Source organism: Jaculus jaculus, chromosome 8 (genome assembly GCF_020740685.1).
Source record: "Jaculus jaculus isolate mJacJac1 chromosome 8, mJacJac1.mat.Y.cur, whole genome shotgun sequence".
NCBI lineage: Eukaryota > Metazoa > Chordata > Mammalia > Rodentia > Dipodidae > Jaculus > Jaculus jaculus.
In genome coordinates, this window is record NC_059109.1 from 35,674,492 (window position 1) to 35,692,508 (window position 18,017).

Below are 18,017 nucleotides of genomic sequence, written 5' to 3' on the forward strand. Positions count from 1 at the left end.
GCACTATTAATTAAATAAACCTCAGTTAATTACCAGGTTGGATCATGTCCTTGTGTTTTTCACACTGATAGCACTTTTATTCATTTGTGCTTAATATTAAGGAACTAGTTTTGGAACTCAAGATCTTCCCCACCAGACTGTGAAGCTTCATGAAGGCAGGGACTATATCCATATTATAAGTGGATATAAATGGGTACTCTGTTTAATACTCAAAAGTACTTAGTAGGCTCACTTATACAACATATGCCTCTAGTATTTGTCCAAAGCATTTCCATGAAGAAAAAAAGATCATAGTACTTTGTATTCAAGTAGAAAGTATATGTTTGTATAGGGAGGCTCATTCAGGTTTCATCCAGTAATTTTAGCACTTAGGCCTTTATCACTTTTCTAACAATTCAACAAAAAGTATATTGTATTTCCTATATAAACCAAAATTTATGGTCCCTGTACCTTTAAGAAGTCTGGAAAATACTTAATTTAAAAAAGTGCTAACTTCACAGTGGTATAATTTATATACAATAGAATGTACTCAATTTAAGTGTGCAATTTGGTGAATTTTGACAACATATACTCCTGCAAAGTCATCATCATAATAACAGTTTCTAGCACCTCAAGCCACGCTGTAATCAAATCCACATAAACCCAGCCCTAGGCAGCCAGTGATCTACTTTCTGTCACAAATAATTTTTGCCAGTTACAGAATGGTAAAGTGTGGACTCTCTTATATCTGGTTTCTTTCACTTGATTGATACAACTCTTCTGAGACCCTTTCTGTGTGTTTTGTACATGAGATGTTCATTCTGCCTGGCTCTTGAGTAGACAGTCTTCCATTAGCAAATGTAGACCTGTTCATGGGCATTTGAGTTCCTTTCAATTTGATGGTATTTTGAATAAAGTTGCATTGAATATTCTATGTACAATTACTTATGGACACGTTTTCATTGCTGAGAGTGAACTAATGATGGTAAAAGCGTTTGAGGGAGGAGCACCTTATTTATTTATGCTATTTGGAGGTCAGTTCAATTGACCATTTAATATTGGTTTACCTATTTTCACAATGACTCTGTGTGTGTGTGTGTGTGTGTAAGAGAGATGTCTGTGCTTATGTGAATGCTCCGAGGACAACTTTAGGGGTAGGTCTTTGCCTTCCATCTTGTTTGAGGCAGGGTCTCTCGTTCATTTTGCTAAGATGTGCAAGCTTCTGTGTAATTCTCCTAACTCCAACTTCCTACTCATTGTAAACACACTGGGATTACAGAAGCCCCAGTACTATCCAGCTCTTACGTGTGCTCTAGGGATCCAAACTCAGGTCATCATACTTGTGAGGCAAGAGCTTTACCCACTGATTCATCTCCCAGGCTCTAAAGTGACTTTTATAAGAATTGTCAGAGATAATGAAATGCTGAAATAAAACATAGTCATGCAGAACTGAACTGAAAATGGCTGGGCAGAAGGATGACGTGAACCTTGGCCCATGGTTCCACCAAGCTATCTTACAAGCCAACCTTGGAACCACCTTGCTTTCTTCTTCTTATGAGAACTCGAGGCTATTTCTTGACTATGCATATTTCAAAGTTTTTAGTTTCTACTTTTCATGCTCTGCATCCCTAATGGAATAGACTAGGGTGTTTGTTCCTCTTTGCATGCATTTCTCTCAATTTTGTTTCATGCCTGGGATGATTTTCTTCCATGTCATATTTCACTCTTTCAGAATGCTAACATATCTCTATTTTGGAGCCTTTCCTTATAGAAATGACTACTTCATTAAGTATTTTTAAATTTGTAACAAAATATATTTGTCTGTTCCAGGTTAACATGCTTTATTCTACCCCCACCCCCCATTTTGAGAAAGGGTCTTGGTGCATTGCCTGGGTTGGCCTCAAACTCCTGGGACCAAGAATAGTAGTTGCCTTTAAAATGTTAGGACAGAACACCTGACCAGAAGCAGCTTATGGGAAGAATGGGTTTATTTTGGAAAAGTATGGCAAAGAAGGCTACAGGCTTACATCTTTATACATCAGCAGCAGGGCAACAGCAGCAACAGTGAGCTGTGAACATCTAGTGGGCCAGACTAATAACCCTCAAGCTCTATGACTGTAAGAACACAAAGTCAAACCTACAAAGAACACTTCAGGGAATTCTCCACACTGAACAGTCAAACCACACCCTCACGAGCTTACAAGAGGAAAAACACAATAATCAAAACTAGTGTAGGCATGAAAATGGACAAAACCCAAGAAAATATCATACCCTATAGAGCCTCCAACATGACAAGGATTAAATCCAACCTCCCTCTAACCTTAAATATTAATAGTCTTAACTCACTCATAAAATACAGAAGTTAAGAGGGTGGATCAGAAAAATGGACCTATCTGCTGTCTTTAAGAAACCCAAATCAGGCTGGGTAAATGGCTTAGTGGTTAAGGTGTTTGCCTGTGAAGCCTAAGGACCCAGTCTGATTCCCCAGGACCCATGCAAGCCAGATGCACAAGGGGGTGCATGCATCTGGAGTTCCTTTGCAGAGGCTGGAGGCCCTGGCACACCCATTCTCTCTTTCTTGCTGCCTCTTCCTCTTCTTCTCTCAAACAAATAAATAAATAAAATCCTTTTTTAAAAAAAGGAAACCCACCTCACCACTAAATATAAATACCTCTTCAGAGTGAAAGTATAAATGATTTTTCAAGCCAATAGAAATAAGAAACCAGCAGGTGTGGCTATACTAGTATCTGACAAAATAGACTTCAAACCAAAAGTAATCAAAAAGAACAAAGGGCTGGGGAAATGACTTAGTGGTTACGGTGCTAGCTTGCAAAGCCTAAGGACCCATTCCATCTCCCTAGATCCCATGTAAACCAGATATACAATGTGACACATGCACAAGGTCATGCATGTATACTAGGTGACACATGTGTCTGGAGTTTGAACGCAGTGGCTAGTGGTCCTGGTGTGCCAATTCTCTCATTAAAAAAGAGAAAGAAAAGAAAGGCCACTTTTTTGCTCATCAAGGGAATGATCCAACAAGAGAACATCACAATCATAAACCTATATGTACCCAAAACAAGTGCACTACATTTTATAAAACAAAACCTACTTGACAACAAAGCAGAAATATATCCAATACCATAATTGTAGGGGACCTCAATACCCCACTATCATCAATAGACAGATCATACAAGCAACAGCAACAGGGAAATAACAGAGCCTAACAAAATTATAGTTTAAACCTAAACCTAAGAGACATCTACAGAAATTCCACCCCAGTTTTACAGAATACATGTTCTTCTCAGCAGCCCATGGAGCCTTCTCCAAAACAAATCATTTATTAGGGCATGAAGCATGCCTCCATAAATTCAGGAAAATTGTCATAACTTCCGACACCACATCAGAACACAGTGTGTTAAAGGTAGAAATTAAGAAGAGAGATAGCAGAAACTATACAAGCTCCTGGAAACAGAACAATACACTACTAAACAATGAATGTGTTATAGAAGAAATAAAAAATATTGTAAAAATTTAGAACAATGCAAATGTAAACACAACGTACCAAACTTATAAGTCAAAATGAAGGGAGTCCCAAGGGCAAAATTCATAGCACTAAATACCTTCTTAATAAAGACAGAGAGATCCCAAATTAATAACCAGCATAAGAACAAACACATAGACCAATAGGACAGAATTAAAGACCCAGCTCTTAGTTGAAGTATCCATAGCTACTTGATCTTTGACAAAGGAGCCAACAACATACACTAGAGAAAAGACAGCCCCTTCAACACATGGTGCTGGAAAATTGGATAACCACATGTAGAAAAATGAAACTAGACACACTCTTCTCATCATTCACAAAACTCAACTCCAAATGGATTAAAGACCTCAATATAAGACCTAGAATTCTCAAACTACTGGATGAAAAAAAATAGAGGAATTCTCCACTATATAGGAGTGGAGAAAGACTTCCTGAGCAATACCCCAGTAGCCTAGGAAATGGCTGAACTCACCTAAGAAAATATTCAACATCCTTAACCATTAGGGAAATGGAAATTAAAACAACTATGAAATTTCACCTACTCCAGAAAGGATGGCCAAATCAAATAACAATAAATGCTGGTGAGTTTCTCCTTGTCTTCTTTTCCTAGTTCCATAACAGCAGATTATGTAACTAGCATCTGTGTTTTCTAAGTAAGCACCAATAAGTTGAAGATATTGTTCTTATTTTTACACAGCAACACAGGTAATTTTTTAAAAATTCTAAGCAGGTGATACAAATGTGAAGATACACATGTGATAAAATTACAGAGAGACACACACTCGCATATGCTATCTGTTAGTATGTATATCGTGTGAAATTTAAATAAGCTCAATGCTTATGACAGCTTCTTAATTTTTTTTTCTTTTTTTTTCGAGGTAGGGTCTCACTCTAGCCCAGGCTGACTTGGAATTCACTATGGAGTCTCAGGGTGGCCTCGAACTCACAGTGATCCTCCTACCTCTGCCTCCCAAATGCTGGGATTAAAGGCATGCGCCACCACGTCCAGCTCCCATGTTCTTAATTTTGACAATATACTGTAATGCACAAGATGTATCACTGATGCAACTGGCGAGATGAGCAAGTGTGCTGGTTCCATGGCTAGCCTGACTACCTGACCAGGGTGATAGAGACAGACGATGATACTCAAAATGTTCCAAAGCAAAAATTCAGAAGCTGCTAAAACTCAGCACTGAAGTAAATGTAAAGCACAACCAACAAGGCTCAGGGAATTTTGTGGAAGAGGGGGCAGAAATAATGTAAGAGCCACAGGTTGGGATGGAATATCTAGAAACACTGGTCCCCACCCATACTGACTGACTGTTACTTTCACAATGCATAACTCACAACTTTGTGGTGAATACCAGCAATGCCACTCAGTGTAGTGGAGGCAGGGAGAAGGGAAATGATGGTACCAAAACATGATGTATCCATACCAAGTTTCAGCTTAATAAAAAATGAATAAATAAAAAAGAAAGAAAAAAAAAAAGAAAAAAGTGAAACTCATGGTTCCTATTATTTTGTATTTTCATATATCTTAAGCAGAACAGCAAGGAGACAAAAGTAGAAAATATATTATAGCAAACCTGAACCTTTTGTTCTTGCCAAAATAATATGACTAAATAAAATTACCTTATTTGGCCTTCCAATCAATGGATTATTCCCACATCGCCTATTGATGATGTCTCGAATCAGATGCTTTTGCCCATTGTATGTTGTGAGGATGCTGATCTTGTCCGCAGGGTAGCCAAGCAAGCACATGTACATGAAGAGTGCTACTACGTACTCTGCCTCTCCAAGGTTCTGCAATGTGAACGTGCAAGCAGTCAGATGCGTGTTTTTATTTTCTTTTGTTTCAGTTTCATAAAGAAAATGCTCTGCCTGTCCACCTACTTATCTATTTATTTGGAGTCCACCTTAGGTGAAATGTTAATAACCTGGACAAATGAGGCCTTTCAGCAAAACTGAGGAACTACCTTGTTGTAGGTAAATACTGATAAAATCCTGATATCTGCAACATATTTGTAATATGTGGCATAGCCATTAAAGTTGCCAACTCAAAAGTGTAACATCCCTGGCACCATAATAATCATGATACATACCAACAATACTCCGTACAATGAACTACAATTACAATAATGGAAATAAATTTTAATGGAAAGGGAAAGAGCAGTTTATTCCAGAAGCCTATAAAATATCCAGTTTGACTGCATGGTAACCTAGCAATATTAAAGTCAACTTTTACAGTCTTGTTTATTTCTCAGGCTTCTTACTGTTGCCACTTATATGAGACTCCTTTAGGTGAGAATGTGTTGTCTCAAACTGGTCAGTCTGGCTTACTGTTAAATCAGAGGTTGTAAATATGAATGAGAAGGAGCTTAAAAGTAAAGTTTTCACTTAACTTCAAAGTGAACAATCATACAAAAAGCTCTTTCACACAGTTCAGTAAAGCCCAAATTTAAAGCATAAGATGACAGAGTAAAATAATGTAAACCAAGACCATATCCCCAATATGAAAAACAGGACCTGGATTTCAGGCAAAGGCAATAGGAAAATTACTGGAAGAACTTCAGAAATATCATTTATATTCTGGTTCTTGGTGACACAGCTTGAATAATCTCTTTCATTTGCATTTTCTAGTTCTTCAGAAGATGGGAGAAAAAAGAATCCTCATGACTATGTAAACCTATCCATTTTCTATATTGGTGGCAAAACACATTTGTCTAGGTATCAGCTCTAAAATAGTTAAAAGAACAAATTTGGAAACATGGAAATGATCATAACAAAGGCTAAGGATGAAATTCAATTTTTAGAACTTAGGTAATTTGGCAAGATTAATGTTCTGAGTTCTCAACAAAGAGAATATATTTCTTTACTCATCTGAGAAATGACCATTGCTCATTTGGGGCTATGCCTAAATGTCAGATGTGAAGCATTAACATTAGTATAAAACCATGTCTCTCTCTCTCTTCTCTCTCTCTCTCTCTCACACACACAGTTTGTTTGTTTGGTTGGTTTTTCAAGGTAGGGTCTTATTCTAGCCCAGGCTAACCTGGAATTCACTATGTAGTCTCAGAGTGGCCTGAACTCAAGGTGATCTATCTACCTCTGCCTCCCAAGTGCTGGGATTAAAGGTGTGTGCCACCACGACCAGCCCTCAACTGTATTTTAATAAACATTTTAAAACCTGGGTCAACCAAGTCAAGGCCACTTCCAGTTAGTGACTTCTAATATTTTTATTTGTTATTTGCAGACAGGAGCAGGTAGGAAGGGAGAAAATGGAAGAAAATGGGTGTGTTAAGGCCTCTTGCAACTACAAAGTCCAGACACATGTGCCACTTTGTGTTTCTGGCTGTGAATTGGACCCAGCCTGTCAGGCTTTGCAAGCAAGTACCTTTAACCTTGAACAATCTATCCATAACCCAAATTAGTGACTTCTGTTCATGTGTTCATCTCGTCTCATGTCAGACACTAACTCTTCAAACAGGCTACTCATGTGTATAATGCTCAGGTTATGGGAGATTGTGTTTCCAATGCTTCAGAAACACATCTAATAGTGGCAGTCATCATTTGAAACAGGCATATTTCTTGAAATACTGGAAAAAAACAAAAAAACTTATCCAGGATTAGAATTAACTTGACAGTAAACCTCAATAATATTTTGATCAATACTTCAATATGGCTGAGGTAAAAAGCTGACTCAAAAGGGAAATTCCAAGCTGTTATGTAATGATTTCATCAGTAGAATACTGAGAGTATTTAGCCATGTAAAATTATGTCTATTGGGAGCCATTTCTTACATGAATAATGCCGTAAAATATTTGAAAGTCATAATTTTAGGTCATATTTGTTCTTATAAGCTTATAAGTATGTAAATAGAGTAACTTGACATTACCACGTTTTTGGAGGGAAAATGAGTTGTATCTATATACACTCACATTTGAAGTCAGTAATAATTTTCAGCGAAAACTCTATATTATATAATATACATCAGATATATCTTCTCTAAGGAAAAGAAACATGTCCCAACAGTCACCACTCTGACTCTGAGTGCCTTGCTGTCAGGTCTCCTTTGATGGACAGTCTGTATATGTGTTTTACTGATTCATTTTACAAGTAAATGAGACACTACTGATATACTCTGCAATCTGCATATAGTATGGACTTTCTCCTTTTTAGCCGGCAAAATTATGCTGTCATTCTTAGTGGCTTCTTAATCTTTCTCTGCTTTTTGTTTTGAGGTAAGGTCTCACTCTAGCCCAGGATTACTTGGAATTCACTATGTAGCCTCAGGCTGGCCTTGAACTTACAGTAAACCTCCTATCTTTGCCTCCTGAGTGCTGGGATTAAAGACATGCACCACCAAGCCCAGCAGTATTATATATAAAACACACAAAATTTAATTAATCTGCTAGCTAATTAAACTGTTTATTTCTAAAATAATCTGTAGTGATATTTTGGTGTATTAAGTCTTTACAAAATCCTATTACTTATTTATGATAACATATTACAATTTGTTCACCAAATTATTTTCCTAGGGCTGGAGGGAATGGCTCAGTAGTTAATGGGGCTTGCTTGCAAAACCTGATGGCCTGGGTTTGATTTCTCAGTACTTACATCAGCCAGATACACATGGCACATGTGTCTGGAGTTTGTGGTGGCAGGAGCCCCTGGGACACCCATACTTTTTTTTTTTTCTCTCTCTCTGTATTTCTTTCTCAAATAAATAAATGAGTATGTATTTAAATAAACTGTTAAAAATTTATTTTCCTACTAGGATAGTTTAATATGAAGCCTATACTTCCCAAGTCTATTCCCAGACTGCACATTGTCTAATTTAGTGATTTCTAATTGTTAGGAATCTACTGAAGCATACATTTTATCTTTACTACATGTTCTGCTGAGATATTTTTAAAGTAACTGATCTATTTATGCTACACTCAGAATTCAATCCATTATTGTCAAATGTTAAAAATACATTTTTCTTGGATCAACTAATATTTTTCTTTATTATTTCTGTTTTGTTAACAAGGAAGAACTTTCTCCCATCCAAGTACCAGCCACATTTGTCCCAGTTTAGCCTCTGAGATCAGATGAGACTGGACATGTTCAGAGGGTATGGCCATAGACTTCATATCATTACATATTTTAACACTTACTTGTAGTACTTTTTCGAAATCCTTCCTTCTGTTTTTTAAAAAATATTGTATGTTTATTTATTTATGAGAGAGAGAAAGAATGAATGAATGAATGAATGAGTGGGCATGCCAGGGCCTCTAGCTACTGTAAATTAACTCCAGGTACATGTACTACCATGTGCATCTGCCTTATGTGGGTTCTAGAGAATTGAACCTCGGTCCTTAGGCTTTGCAGGCAACCACCTTAAGTGCTAAGCCATCTATCCAGCCCTCTTTCTGTTTTTTGACATGGTGTGGTGTGAAGTATGTGGTAAATGCATTTGTAGGGGCACCGAGGCCAGAGAAGAAGACCAGATGTCTTTCACCTTCCCCTCTATCACTCATTTGAACATTTCCTTGAGATAGAGTCTCTCTCTGAACAAAGAACTGAGTTTAAACCGAAAATATATAATTTATGAAAGAGAGACAGACAGACAGAATGGGCACGCCAGGGCCTATACCCACTGCAAATGAACTCCAGATGCACATGCCACCTTGTGCATCTGGCTTTACGTGAATACTAGGGAATTGAAGGCGGGACCTTAGGCTTTGCAGTAAAGTGTCTTAACCACTGATCTATCTCCCTAGCCCGTAACTAGTTTTTTTTTTTTTTTTTTAATAAGCTCCAGTGATTCTCCAGTCTGTGGTCCCCACAGGATTGGACTTACAGCTATGTGTGGCCACACTGAGCTGTTTGTATGGGTCTTGGGGAATCAAACTCAAGTGGTCCCAGGCCCCTTCAGGCCTCCATGATTGTAGCAAGCACTCTTATCCATTTAGCTACTTTCCTAGCCTACTTTTAGTGTTTTCTAAGTTACATTTTCTTTTTGTTAATATATATTTGATCTATCTGAAATTGACCTTTTGATATTATGGGTAGGGCTTTCCTTTCCTTTTCTCAATAAGCCACACAAATGGCTCTGTATTGCTGAATTAGTAGTACTGTGGATAGACAAATGAAAAATAAACTAAAAGGCTTCTTTATTTTCTTACCTGATAAAAGTAAGGATTGGGCTCCGACTCTCCCACACCCTGAAAATCTTCAACATTAATGAGCTGGAAGTCATACAGTAGGCCAGCATTGGCTGTACTGAACTCGGGCAAAAGCTGCACATGGGGTAAATTTCCAAGATTCTTGTAACGCCAGTTGTAGAGGTTGCACAAACTGTCCCAAGATAAATCACCCGAAAGCAGGGAAGATTAGTAAGACATGATCCCTTTTTATATGCAGAAGGAGGTTTTAAATTTTTTAAAAGGCTTTGTTTTTTTTTAACATGTTAACCATTTTTCTTAGCTTTTTAGCACTAATCCTTTTTTCAGTCTTAGCCTCCAAGTAAACAGGTGTCAGGTAATTAAAGAAACTATTAAAAATGATAGCTCTATCTTGTTCTCTGATTAAATATTATTGTACTAACATGTTCAAAAATCAGGGAACACTGTAAATTTAGGACACTGGAGATAGCTAAGAATAGCGCTAGCAACTTTTTATAATGTTAAGTGACTCTTGTTCACTTTTGCTTCAGGTTTCAAAACTCTATTAACTATAAACCATTTTGGAGACATGAAACAGCGAAGCCCTCACATTATAAAACACTTAAATTAATCTCAGTTAATAAAATGAAGGAAACAACTCATTTGGTCAATGCACACCTTACACAGGAGATGGTAAAAATGCTTTCAGATTCTTAGCAAGTTCATGGAAAACAAAGAATGCTAATACTATATAAAAGATGCTGACCAACACCTGCAATATGGACTGATATTCTTATAGTTGTTTAAGATCTTTTGTTAAAATATTTTACCAAGATCACCTTGCTCTGGCTCTCCCTTGAGCATCCAGGTCCACAGTAGGAACACCAACCCGGACAAAGCGAGTAAAGAGAGACTGTTCCATGTTTGAATACTTCTGAAAGGCCATGTTCTTAATGACTGGAGGTAACTGGTGATGATCACCAATCATAATCCATCGTTTCAGTCGGCTAAATCCATCCTGAGGATTCTAGAAATGAAAAGCGAGAAAATGGGAAACACTACAATTAATATATTTTTAGTAAGTCTTCAATTGCACAGGACTTGTTCTTCAGCAAGTGTCTTCTTTACAAATCCTCAACGTTCAACAGTTCCACACAGAGGACAGTGTCCTAGCCATGTATCAGTGCCACTGCTCATGGGTGTGCAAGTAAGCAAGGGACGTGCGAGGCTTGAAAAAGAAAGGATTGGTTGCTTTCCTTTAACAAGGGGAACAAAAGAGGTCTAGAGGCTAGGAACATCATAAGTCAACAGGTAAACAGATGCCCTAGAACAAAAGTGAAAAGATATGGAAGTAAACAATGTGTGTCAGAATTATGCAATGGGAATAGAAAGGGGGGGGGGGGACTTAACAGGATGATATTGTATATATGTAAGTAGAAGAACAGATTAATGGGGGTGAAATGGCCTAAGTGAGGTCAGGGGAAAAGACTGAGTAAAAGAAAGGTAGGTGAATCAAACTCTAATAGGATTTAAATAAGTTACATGGAAACCTACTTTTTGGACAATTAAACACACTGGAGCCATAGACTGTTACAAGAAAATTTTCAGTATCAGGTATGGGACACCTTCCAGTGAGTTGTTGGCCAATAAGCACTCCTCTTAATGTTCATACCCATGTATTAATGCTACTCTCACTTTTGGTTAGAAAACCTTCTTTTTTCAGATGGCAGTGACCTTGGGATGACTCAGAAGGCACCATGGTGCTGAGAAGAAGTGACACAGGAGTGCCCAGCACTGCAATATCTCTCTTACACCTTCCAAGGCTTAGGATCCATTGCAGAAGAGGTGGCAGAAAGAATGTAAGAGCCAAAGGAAAGGTAGGACTCCTTACAGCGTTCTTCCTCTAGACACAAAATGGCTTGGATATCCATGACCTCACAGCACCTGACACTACCTATACAAGACTATCATAATGGGAGGAAAAGATGATGATATCAAAATAAAAGAGAAACTGATTGAGAGGGGGAGGGGATATAATGGACAGTGGAGTTTAAAAAAGGAAAGGGGGTGAGGTCATTGTTTACAATCATGGAAGTTGTTAATAAAAAAATTTAAAAAAGAATTATACCATGGTCCAGTTCTGAATGATTCAAGAATGTAAAAACTGCATGATTTTTAATTGTATCCACTACTACTTTAATGTCTTATTCTACATGTTTTTTTCTCCCTTGATGTCTAAGTTCCAAATACCTTAGAAAAACAAGTTTTGTGACTTAATTTACAAATTAGAACAGACTCCTTTTACGGTGGTAATTCTACATTTTGTTTGTAATACTGCAATAGTACAAAGTATTATACAGGGGCTGGAGAGATGGCTTAGCAGTTAAGCACTTGCCTGTGAGGCATAATGTTCCCAGTTTGAGGCTCAATTCCCCAGCACCCACATAATGCACAAGGTAGCACATGCATCTGAAGTTTGTTTGCAGTGGCTGGAGGCCCTGATGCACCTCTCTGCCTCTTTCTCTATCTCTTTTTCTCTCTCTGTCACTTTCACATAAATAAATAAAAATAAAAATTTTTAAAAAGTATTATACAGTAAAAAATTGGCCTAAAAATTTAAAAAAAGCATTTCATTCAGTGATCATCTAAAAACAACTCTAACAAAAGAAATGATAAAATAAGTCATCCTCCCTCCAGACAGCCTAATAATGTAATTTTCTTGATTAAAATTAGCCTTTTAAAAACTCTTCTGTAATAGGAACCATGCATTTTAGAAGAGTACTTCCAAAGGCAATATAAACCAGAAACAGATGGAAAGTTTTCAGGCTGAAATAGACTGCCAAACAAAGTGAGGTAAAGGAGAATATGTAATTGAGGCAATGAGCACCCTGAAGCCATGTAGCTTTCTTAAGCTGTGCCTAAGAATTCTTAAAAATTTCTGCCTTCAAGATTCCACCAGGATGGGCTGGAGAGATGGCTTAGTGGTTAAGCGCTTGCCTGTGAAGCCTAATGACCCCAGTTTGAGGCTCGATTCCCCAGGACCCACGTTAGCCAGATGCACAAAGGGGCGCACGCATCTGGAGTTTGTTTGCAGTGGCTGGAAGCCCTGGCGTGCCCATTCTCTCTCTCTCTTTCTCTCTCTTTCTCTCTGCCTCTTTCTCTCTGTCACTCTCAAATAAATAAATAAAAATGAACAAAAATTAAAAAAAAAAAAAAGAGTCCACCAGGAGACTTTTAGAGCTGATAAAGTTTTACCAAAGTGACAGGACACACAAAAATACCTACAGAAATCTCTCTATATACCAAAAACAAATATGGCGAAAATGAATCAGGGAAACAATACCACTCACAACTGTTACCCTCCATATCCCACAAATAAGATACTTTGGAATTAACCTAACCAAGGAACTGAAAACCTCTATAATGAAAACTTTAAAACATTAAAAAAATTTTAGGGTTGGAGATATGGCTTAGCGGTTAAGTGCTTGCCTGTGAAGCCTAAGGACCCTGGTTCGAGGCTTGATTCCCCAGGACCCATGTTAGCCAGATGCACAAGGGGGCACTCGCGTCTGGAGTTCATTTGCAGTAGCTGGAGGCCCTGGCGCACCCATTCTCACTCTCTTTCTCTCTCTGTTGCTCTCAAATAAATAAATAAAAATGAACAAATAATTTAAAAAATTTTTAAATTAGGAAATGGAAAAACCTTCTATACTCAGATTGGAAGAACTAATAGTGAGAAAATGGTTATCTTACCAAAAAAGCAATCTACAGATTTAATGCATTCCCCATCAAAACTCTAATACCATTCTTCATATAAATATTAAAAAAAAGTTCTTAAAATTCATTTGGAAGCACACAAGACCTCAGACAGCCAAAACAATCCAAAGGGGATTGTGGAGATTGGGAAGAGAGAAGGCTGGGACTGCTCGGCTGTTAAAGGTGCTTGCTTGCACAGCCTGCTGGCCTGGGCACAATTACTAAGTCATCCATGTAACTGAGACACAAAGTGTGGCACAAACTTCTGGTGTTCATTTGCAGCAGCAAGAGGCCCTGCTATGCCCAAATATATACATTCACACAAATAACGAAATAAAATGAGGCTGGAGGTATCACTATTTCTGATTTCAAAGTGTGTTACAGTGCCAGAGTAACAAACACAGTATATTACTGGCACAAAACCAAATAGATGAATGGAACAGAATGGAAGATCCAAATATAAACTCATACAACTAGAGCCATCTGATTTTTGACAAAAATATTCACTGGAGAAAAGATAGCATCTTTAACAAATGGTGCCAGGAAAACTGAATTTTTATGTAAAAGAATGACACTTGATCCATTTCAATCACTATGCATAAGATCCAACTCCAAATAGATAAGACCTGAAACTACTAGAGGAAAAAGTAGGGAAACATTTCAAGATGCAGGCATAGGTAAAGACTTTCTAAGTATTACCCCAAGAATTATTCAGAAAATAAGGCCAACAATCAACAAATAGGAGCTCATGAAATTGAAAAGCTTCTTTACAGCAAAGGAAACAGTTAATTGAACGAAGAAATAGTTTACAAAACTGAAAAAACTCTTTGCCAGAAATTCATTGTCAGAGGATTCATATCTAGACTATACAAAGAACATAAAAAAACTAAACATTAAGAAATTAAATAACCCAGTCAAACAAAATAGGCCATGAACATGTACAGACATTTCTAAAAGAAGATATGCATGGCTAATAACCATTTTAAAAGGTGTTCAAGAGGTTGGAGAGATGAATCAGTAGTTAAAGGCAATTGCTAGCAAAGCTTGTTGGTCCAGTTTTAATTCCCCAGTACCCACATACCATTAGATTCAAAATGTGCTACAAGTGTCTGGAGTTCCAGTTGCAGTGGTAACTAAGACTGATGACATAGGAAATGGCATAGAAAACCATACTTTTTGTTAGCTAAGTAAAAAAATATATAGCAATAACAAAACGGTTGAATAGAAGTACCCTGTGTAGGTGGATAATGCTGTTCCCAGAAGCCATAGAAAATCTAAGTGGGGCTCAATACCTCCCAGTTAAAGCCCCTCAAACAATATAGACTATTGCCAGGGCTCTTAGTTGTCCACCAGAATGAGATGGTAAAACCCTACTGCTGAAGATACTACATGCTTCAATTGTAGTATATTGAGAAATCAAGCTGAAACTGAGCTGGAAGCTGCCTCCTGGCTAGCTGTCACAGTGCTGTCAAGTGCTATGCAGGCTACTGGGGGAGAAACGTCATCACTAATCAATAGTTATCTAGTGGTAAACATTGCAAGTTATACAACCAGCCAGTCAAGCAAGATATGCCCATCAGTGCAATAGTAGCATGATGGTTAGGGTTTAACCAGCTGCTCTTAGAATGCATTTGAGGCCTGCTTCATGGGAAGTAATAATGTCTGGTACTTAAAATCTAGTCAAAAACCTATGGCTTGTTGGGTATGGTGGCATAGGCCTTTAATCCCCGCATTTGGGAGGTAGAGGCAGGAGGATAGCTGTTAGTTCAAGGCCAGCCTGAGACTTCATAGTGAATTCCAGGTTAGTCTGGGCTAAAGAGACCCTACTTCAAAAACAACGAAATAACAACAAAAAAGGGAAGCTGGAGAGATGGCGCAAAGGAACTTAACCTATGAAGCTTAAGGACCCAGGTTTGGATCCCCCAGTACACACATAAGCCAGATGAACAAGGTGGCACATGCATATGGAGTTTGTTTGCAGTGACTGGAGGCCTTGGCATACTCATTCCCTCACCCCCCTCTTTGTATCTCCTTCCCTCCATCCCTCTCAAATAAACAAACAAACAAACAAAAAACCTCCTATGACTGGAAGGCCATGGGCCCTCACAGGGAAGTTACTACTAGTGTTTGGCTAAGTGGGTATGTTGTGCCCATCAAACTACTCTCTCAATTTGTGGTCATTGCATTTATGACCCCACAGTGGCTATGATCTGCACAAAACTGGGCCCATCGATTCCCCACCATGGACTAAGGGGAGTTCATTAAGCCCCACCTGTTCCTTAGTAGTTATTGGCAGTTAACTGTTGCAGGGGAGGAGATAGTGGTGTAGCCACTGACAAGTTTCTAATGCTCTGGTAAATAACCTCCAACCATGCTCATGCAAGCAACCCTAATTTAACTCTGGGTTTACATCATCATCATAAACAACAACAACAACAAAAGCTGAAGTGGGACTAGTTAGGAAGAAGAGGTTTAGCAGAAGGGGAAAAAGGGACAAGAGAAAGTCAATGGTAGGTGAATATGATCAAAATACATGATATGCCTATATAAAAATTGTCAATAAATAAAAGATTTGTTATTTTTTGCTGTGAGTTCAAGGCCACCCTAAGACTAAACAGTGAATTCCAGGTTAGCCTAGGCTGCAGCAAGACCCTACCTCGAATAACCAAAAAAAAAAAAAAAGAGTAACTCTCCTTGGCTGTCACCACTCTGCTTTCTGCTGATTTTTAAAAATTATATTTACTTTTATTTATTTGCAAGCAGAGAGGGAGATGATCTTTCTTACCTGTAGAAGAAGAGGTATAAAAGTTTCTATTTCCAAAATCTGAGCTGCCTCTTCCATTAAAATGTTGTCATACTGAAAAAGAAAAACTTGTCAACAAGAATGTTAAAAAGCATAACAATTATCTATATAAAAGAATCTGTCAAAAAAAAAGACACCTTCAAAAATATTCAAGCAGAAAGTTCAGGGTCATATCATAATGGTCCTACATTATCAATTCATGGCTTCCACCTTAGGACATTCCCCTAAATACAGCCTACAGTTTCTTAGATTGTAATACCAACTTAGTGTTACATATTCTAGGCAAGAAGAACCAATTTGTGTTGCAAATGAGGTGGTTCTCACAACATCGTTGTCCTCGGTAATAACAAGGGATAATTTCTTCCCCTTATGAATCCTGTTGCCACAATCCACCAATACCTCAGCCCTGAATCATGTTCTTCCAACAAAGATTGTTAGATTACTTTCAAAACTCTTTGGAGTTCTCTCACTTTTCTCTATTTCTACCAGCACCACCTCTCTATTCCAACTACCACTAGGACTTCAGTCAGTATCTCCTTCATTCTTTCTATCCTAAGCTACTCAAAACAACAATAGGATCATATCATCTCCACTTTCACTCTTCACATTATTTTAGGAAAAAAAATTCCCTGTTCAAGATAGCAAAACCTAATGATCCAAGTTCAGTTCCCCAGTACCCATGTAAAGTAAGATGCACAAAGTGGCACATGCATCTGGAGTTCATTTGTAGCAGCTAGAAGCCCTGGTATATCCAATTCTTTCTCTCTCTCTCGCCCCCCCCCCCCGCCTCTTTCTTTATCCCTCTCAAATAAATTTAAAAAATTAAAAAAAATTACCCACCACCTAAAGTAAATGTTAGTAGATGCTTAACAATTTAAGTGTACCACATAATTAATGAGTGCTAAGAAGAAAGCGTATCAGTTAAGTGCTCTTGAGTCCAATCCCTAAAACCTGTATAAAAATGGTGGGCATGGTGGTGTGTGCTTACCTTGATACAGGGGAGGCAGAGATAGGAGGATCCCTGGGGCTTGCTGTCAGCCAGTCTAGCCTAACTGGTGACTTAAGACCAAGGAGAGACACTGTCTCAAAAAGATAAAGGCTGACAGTGTTCCTGAGGAATGACACCTAAGACTATCTTTAGCCTCTGTATACATGTGCACACGTGTGCATGCAACACACACAGGAACACATGCATAAAATAATTAAAAAGAAGGCTGGAGAGATGGCTTATTGACTAAGGTTCTTTGCCTGTAAAGCCTAAGAATTCCCCAGGACCCACTTAAGCCAGATGCATAAGGTGGCACATGTGTCTGGAGTTCATTTGCAGTGGCTAGAGGCCCTATTCCACCCATTATAAATAAATAAAATAAAAAACTATTAAAATTTTAAAAAGAAAATGATGAAACTTTGTCAAGCAACCAGATTTTTAGAGCTCCTAACAAACTGCACACAAAGTAACCTAAAATTCTAGTTATGATTGTGTCAATTCCTCACATGACATTGATACAACTTAATATAAACAGCAAAATATATTTTTAATTTTTAATTATTTTATTTTTAGAAATTTATTTATTTATTTGAGGAAGAGAGAGAAAGAGAAAGGCAGACAGAAAGAATGGACACACCAGGGTCTCTAGGTGCTGCAAATGAACTCCAGATACATGCGCCACTTTGTACAGCTGGCTTACATGGGTCCTGGGGAATCAAACCTGGGTATTTTGGCTTTGCAGGCAAGTGTCTTAACCACTAAGCCATCTCTCCAGCCCCCAAATATATTTTGTATGTC

At 38.0% G+C, this 18,017-nt stretch overlaps 1 protein-coding gene across 1 annotated transcript in view; it reads right to left on the minus strand.

The window, feature by feature from the left end:
- Aqr (aquarius intron-binding spliceosomal factor) overlaps positions 1-18,017 on the minus strand; it is a 105,448-nt gene that overhangs the window by 18,057 nt on the left and 69,374 nt on the right. The window contains exons 28-31 of the mRNA XM_004668183.2: positions 16,214-16,285; positions 10,512-10,699; positions 9,694-9,865; positions 5,156-5,326 (exon numbers count right to left, since the gene is read on the minus strand). Coding sequence (XP_004668240.1) covers positions 5,156-5,326; positions 9,694-9,865; positions 10,512-10,699; positions 16,214-16,285 — 603 coding nt within the window. The remainder of the gene's footprint in view (positions 1-5,155; positions 5,327-9,693; positions 9,866-10,511; positions 10,700-16,213; positions 16,286-18,017) is intronic.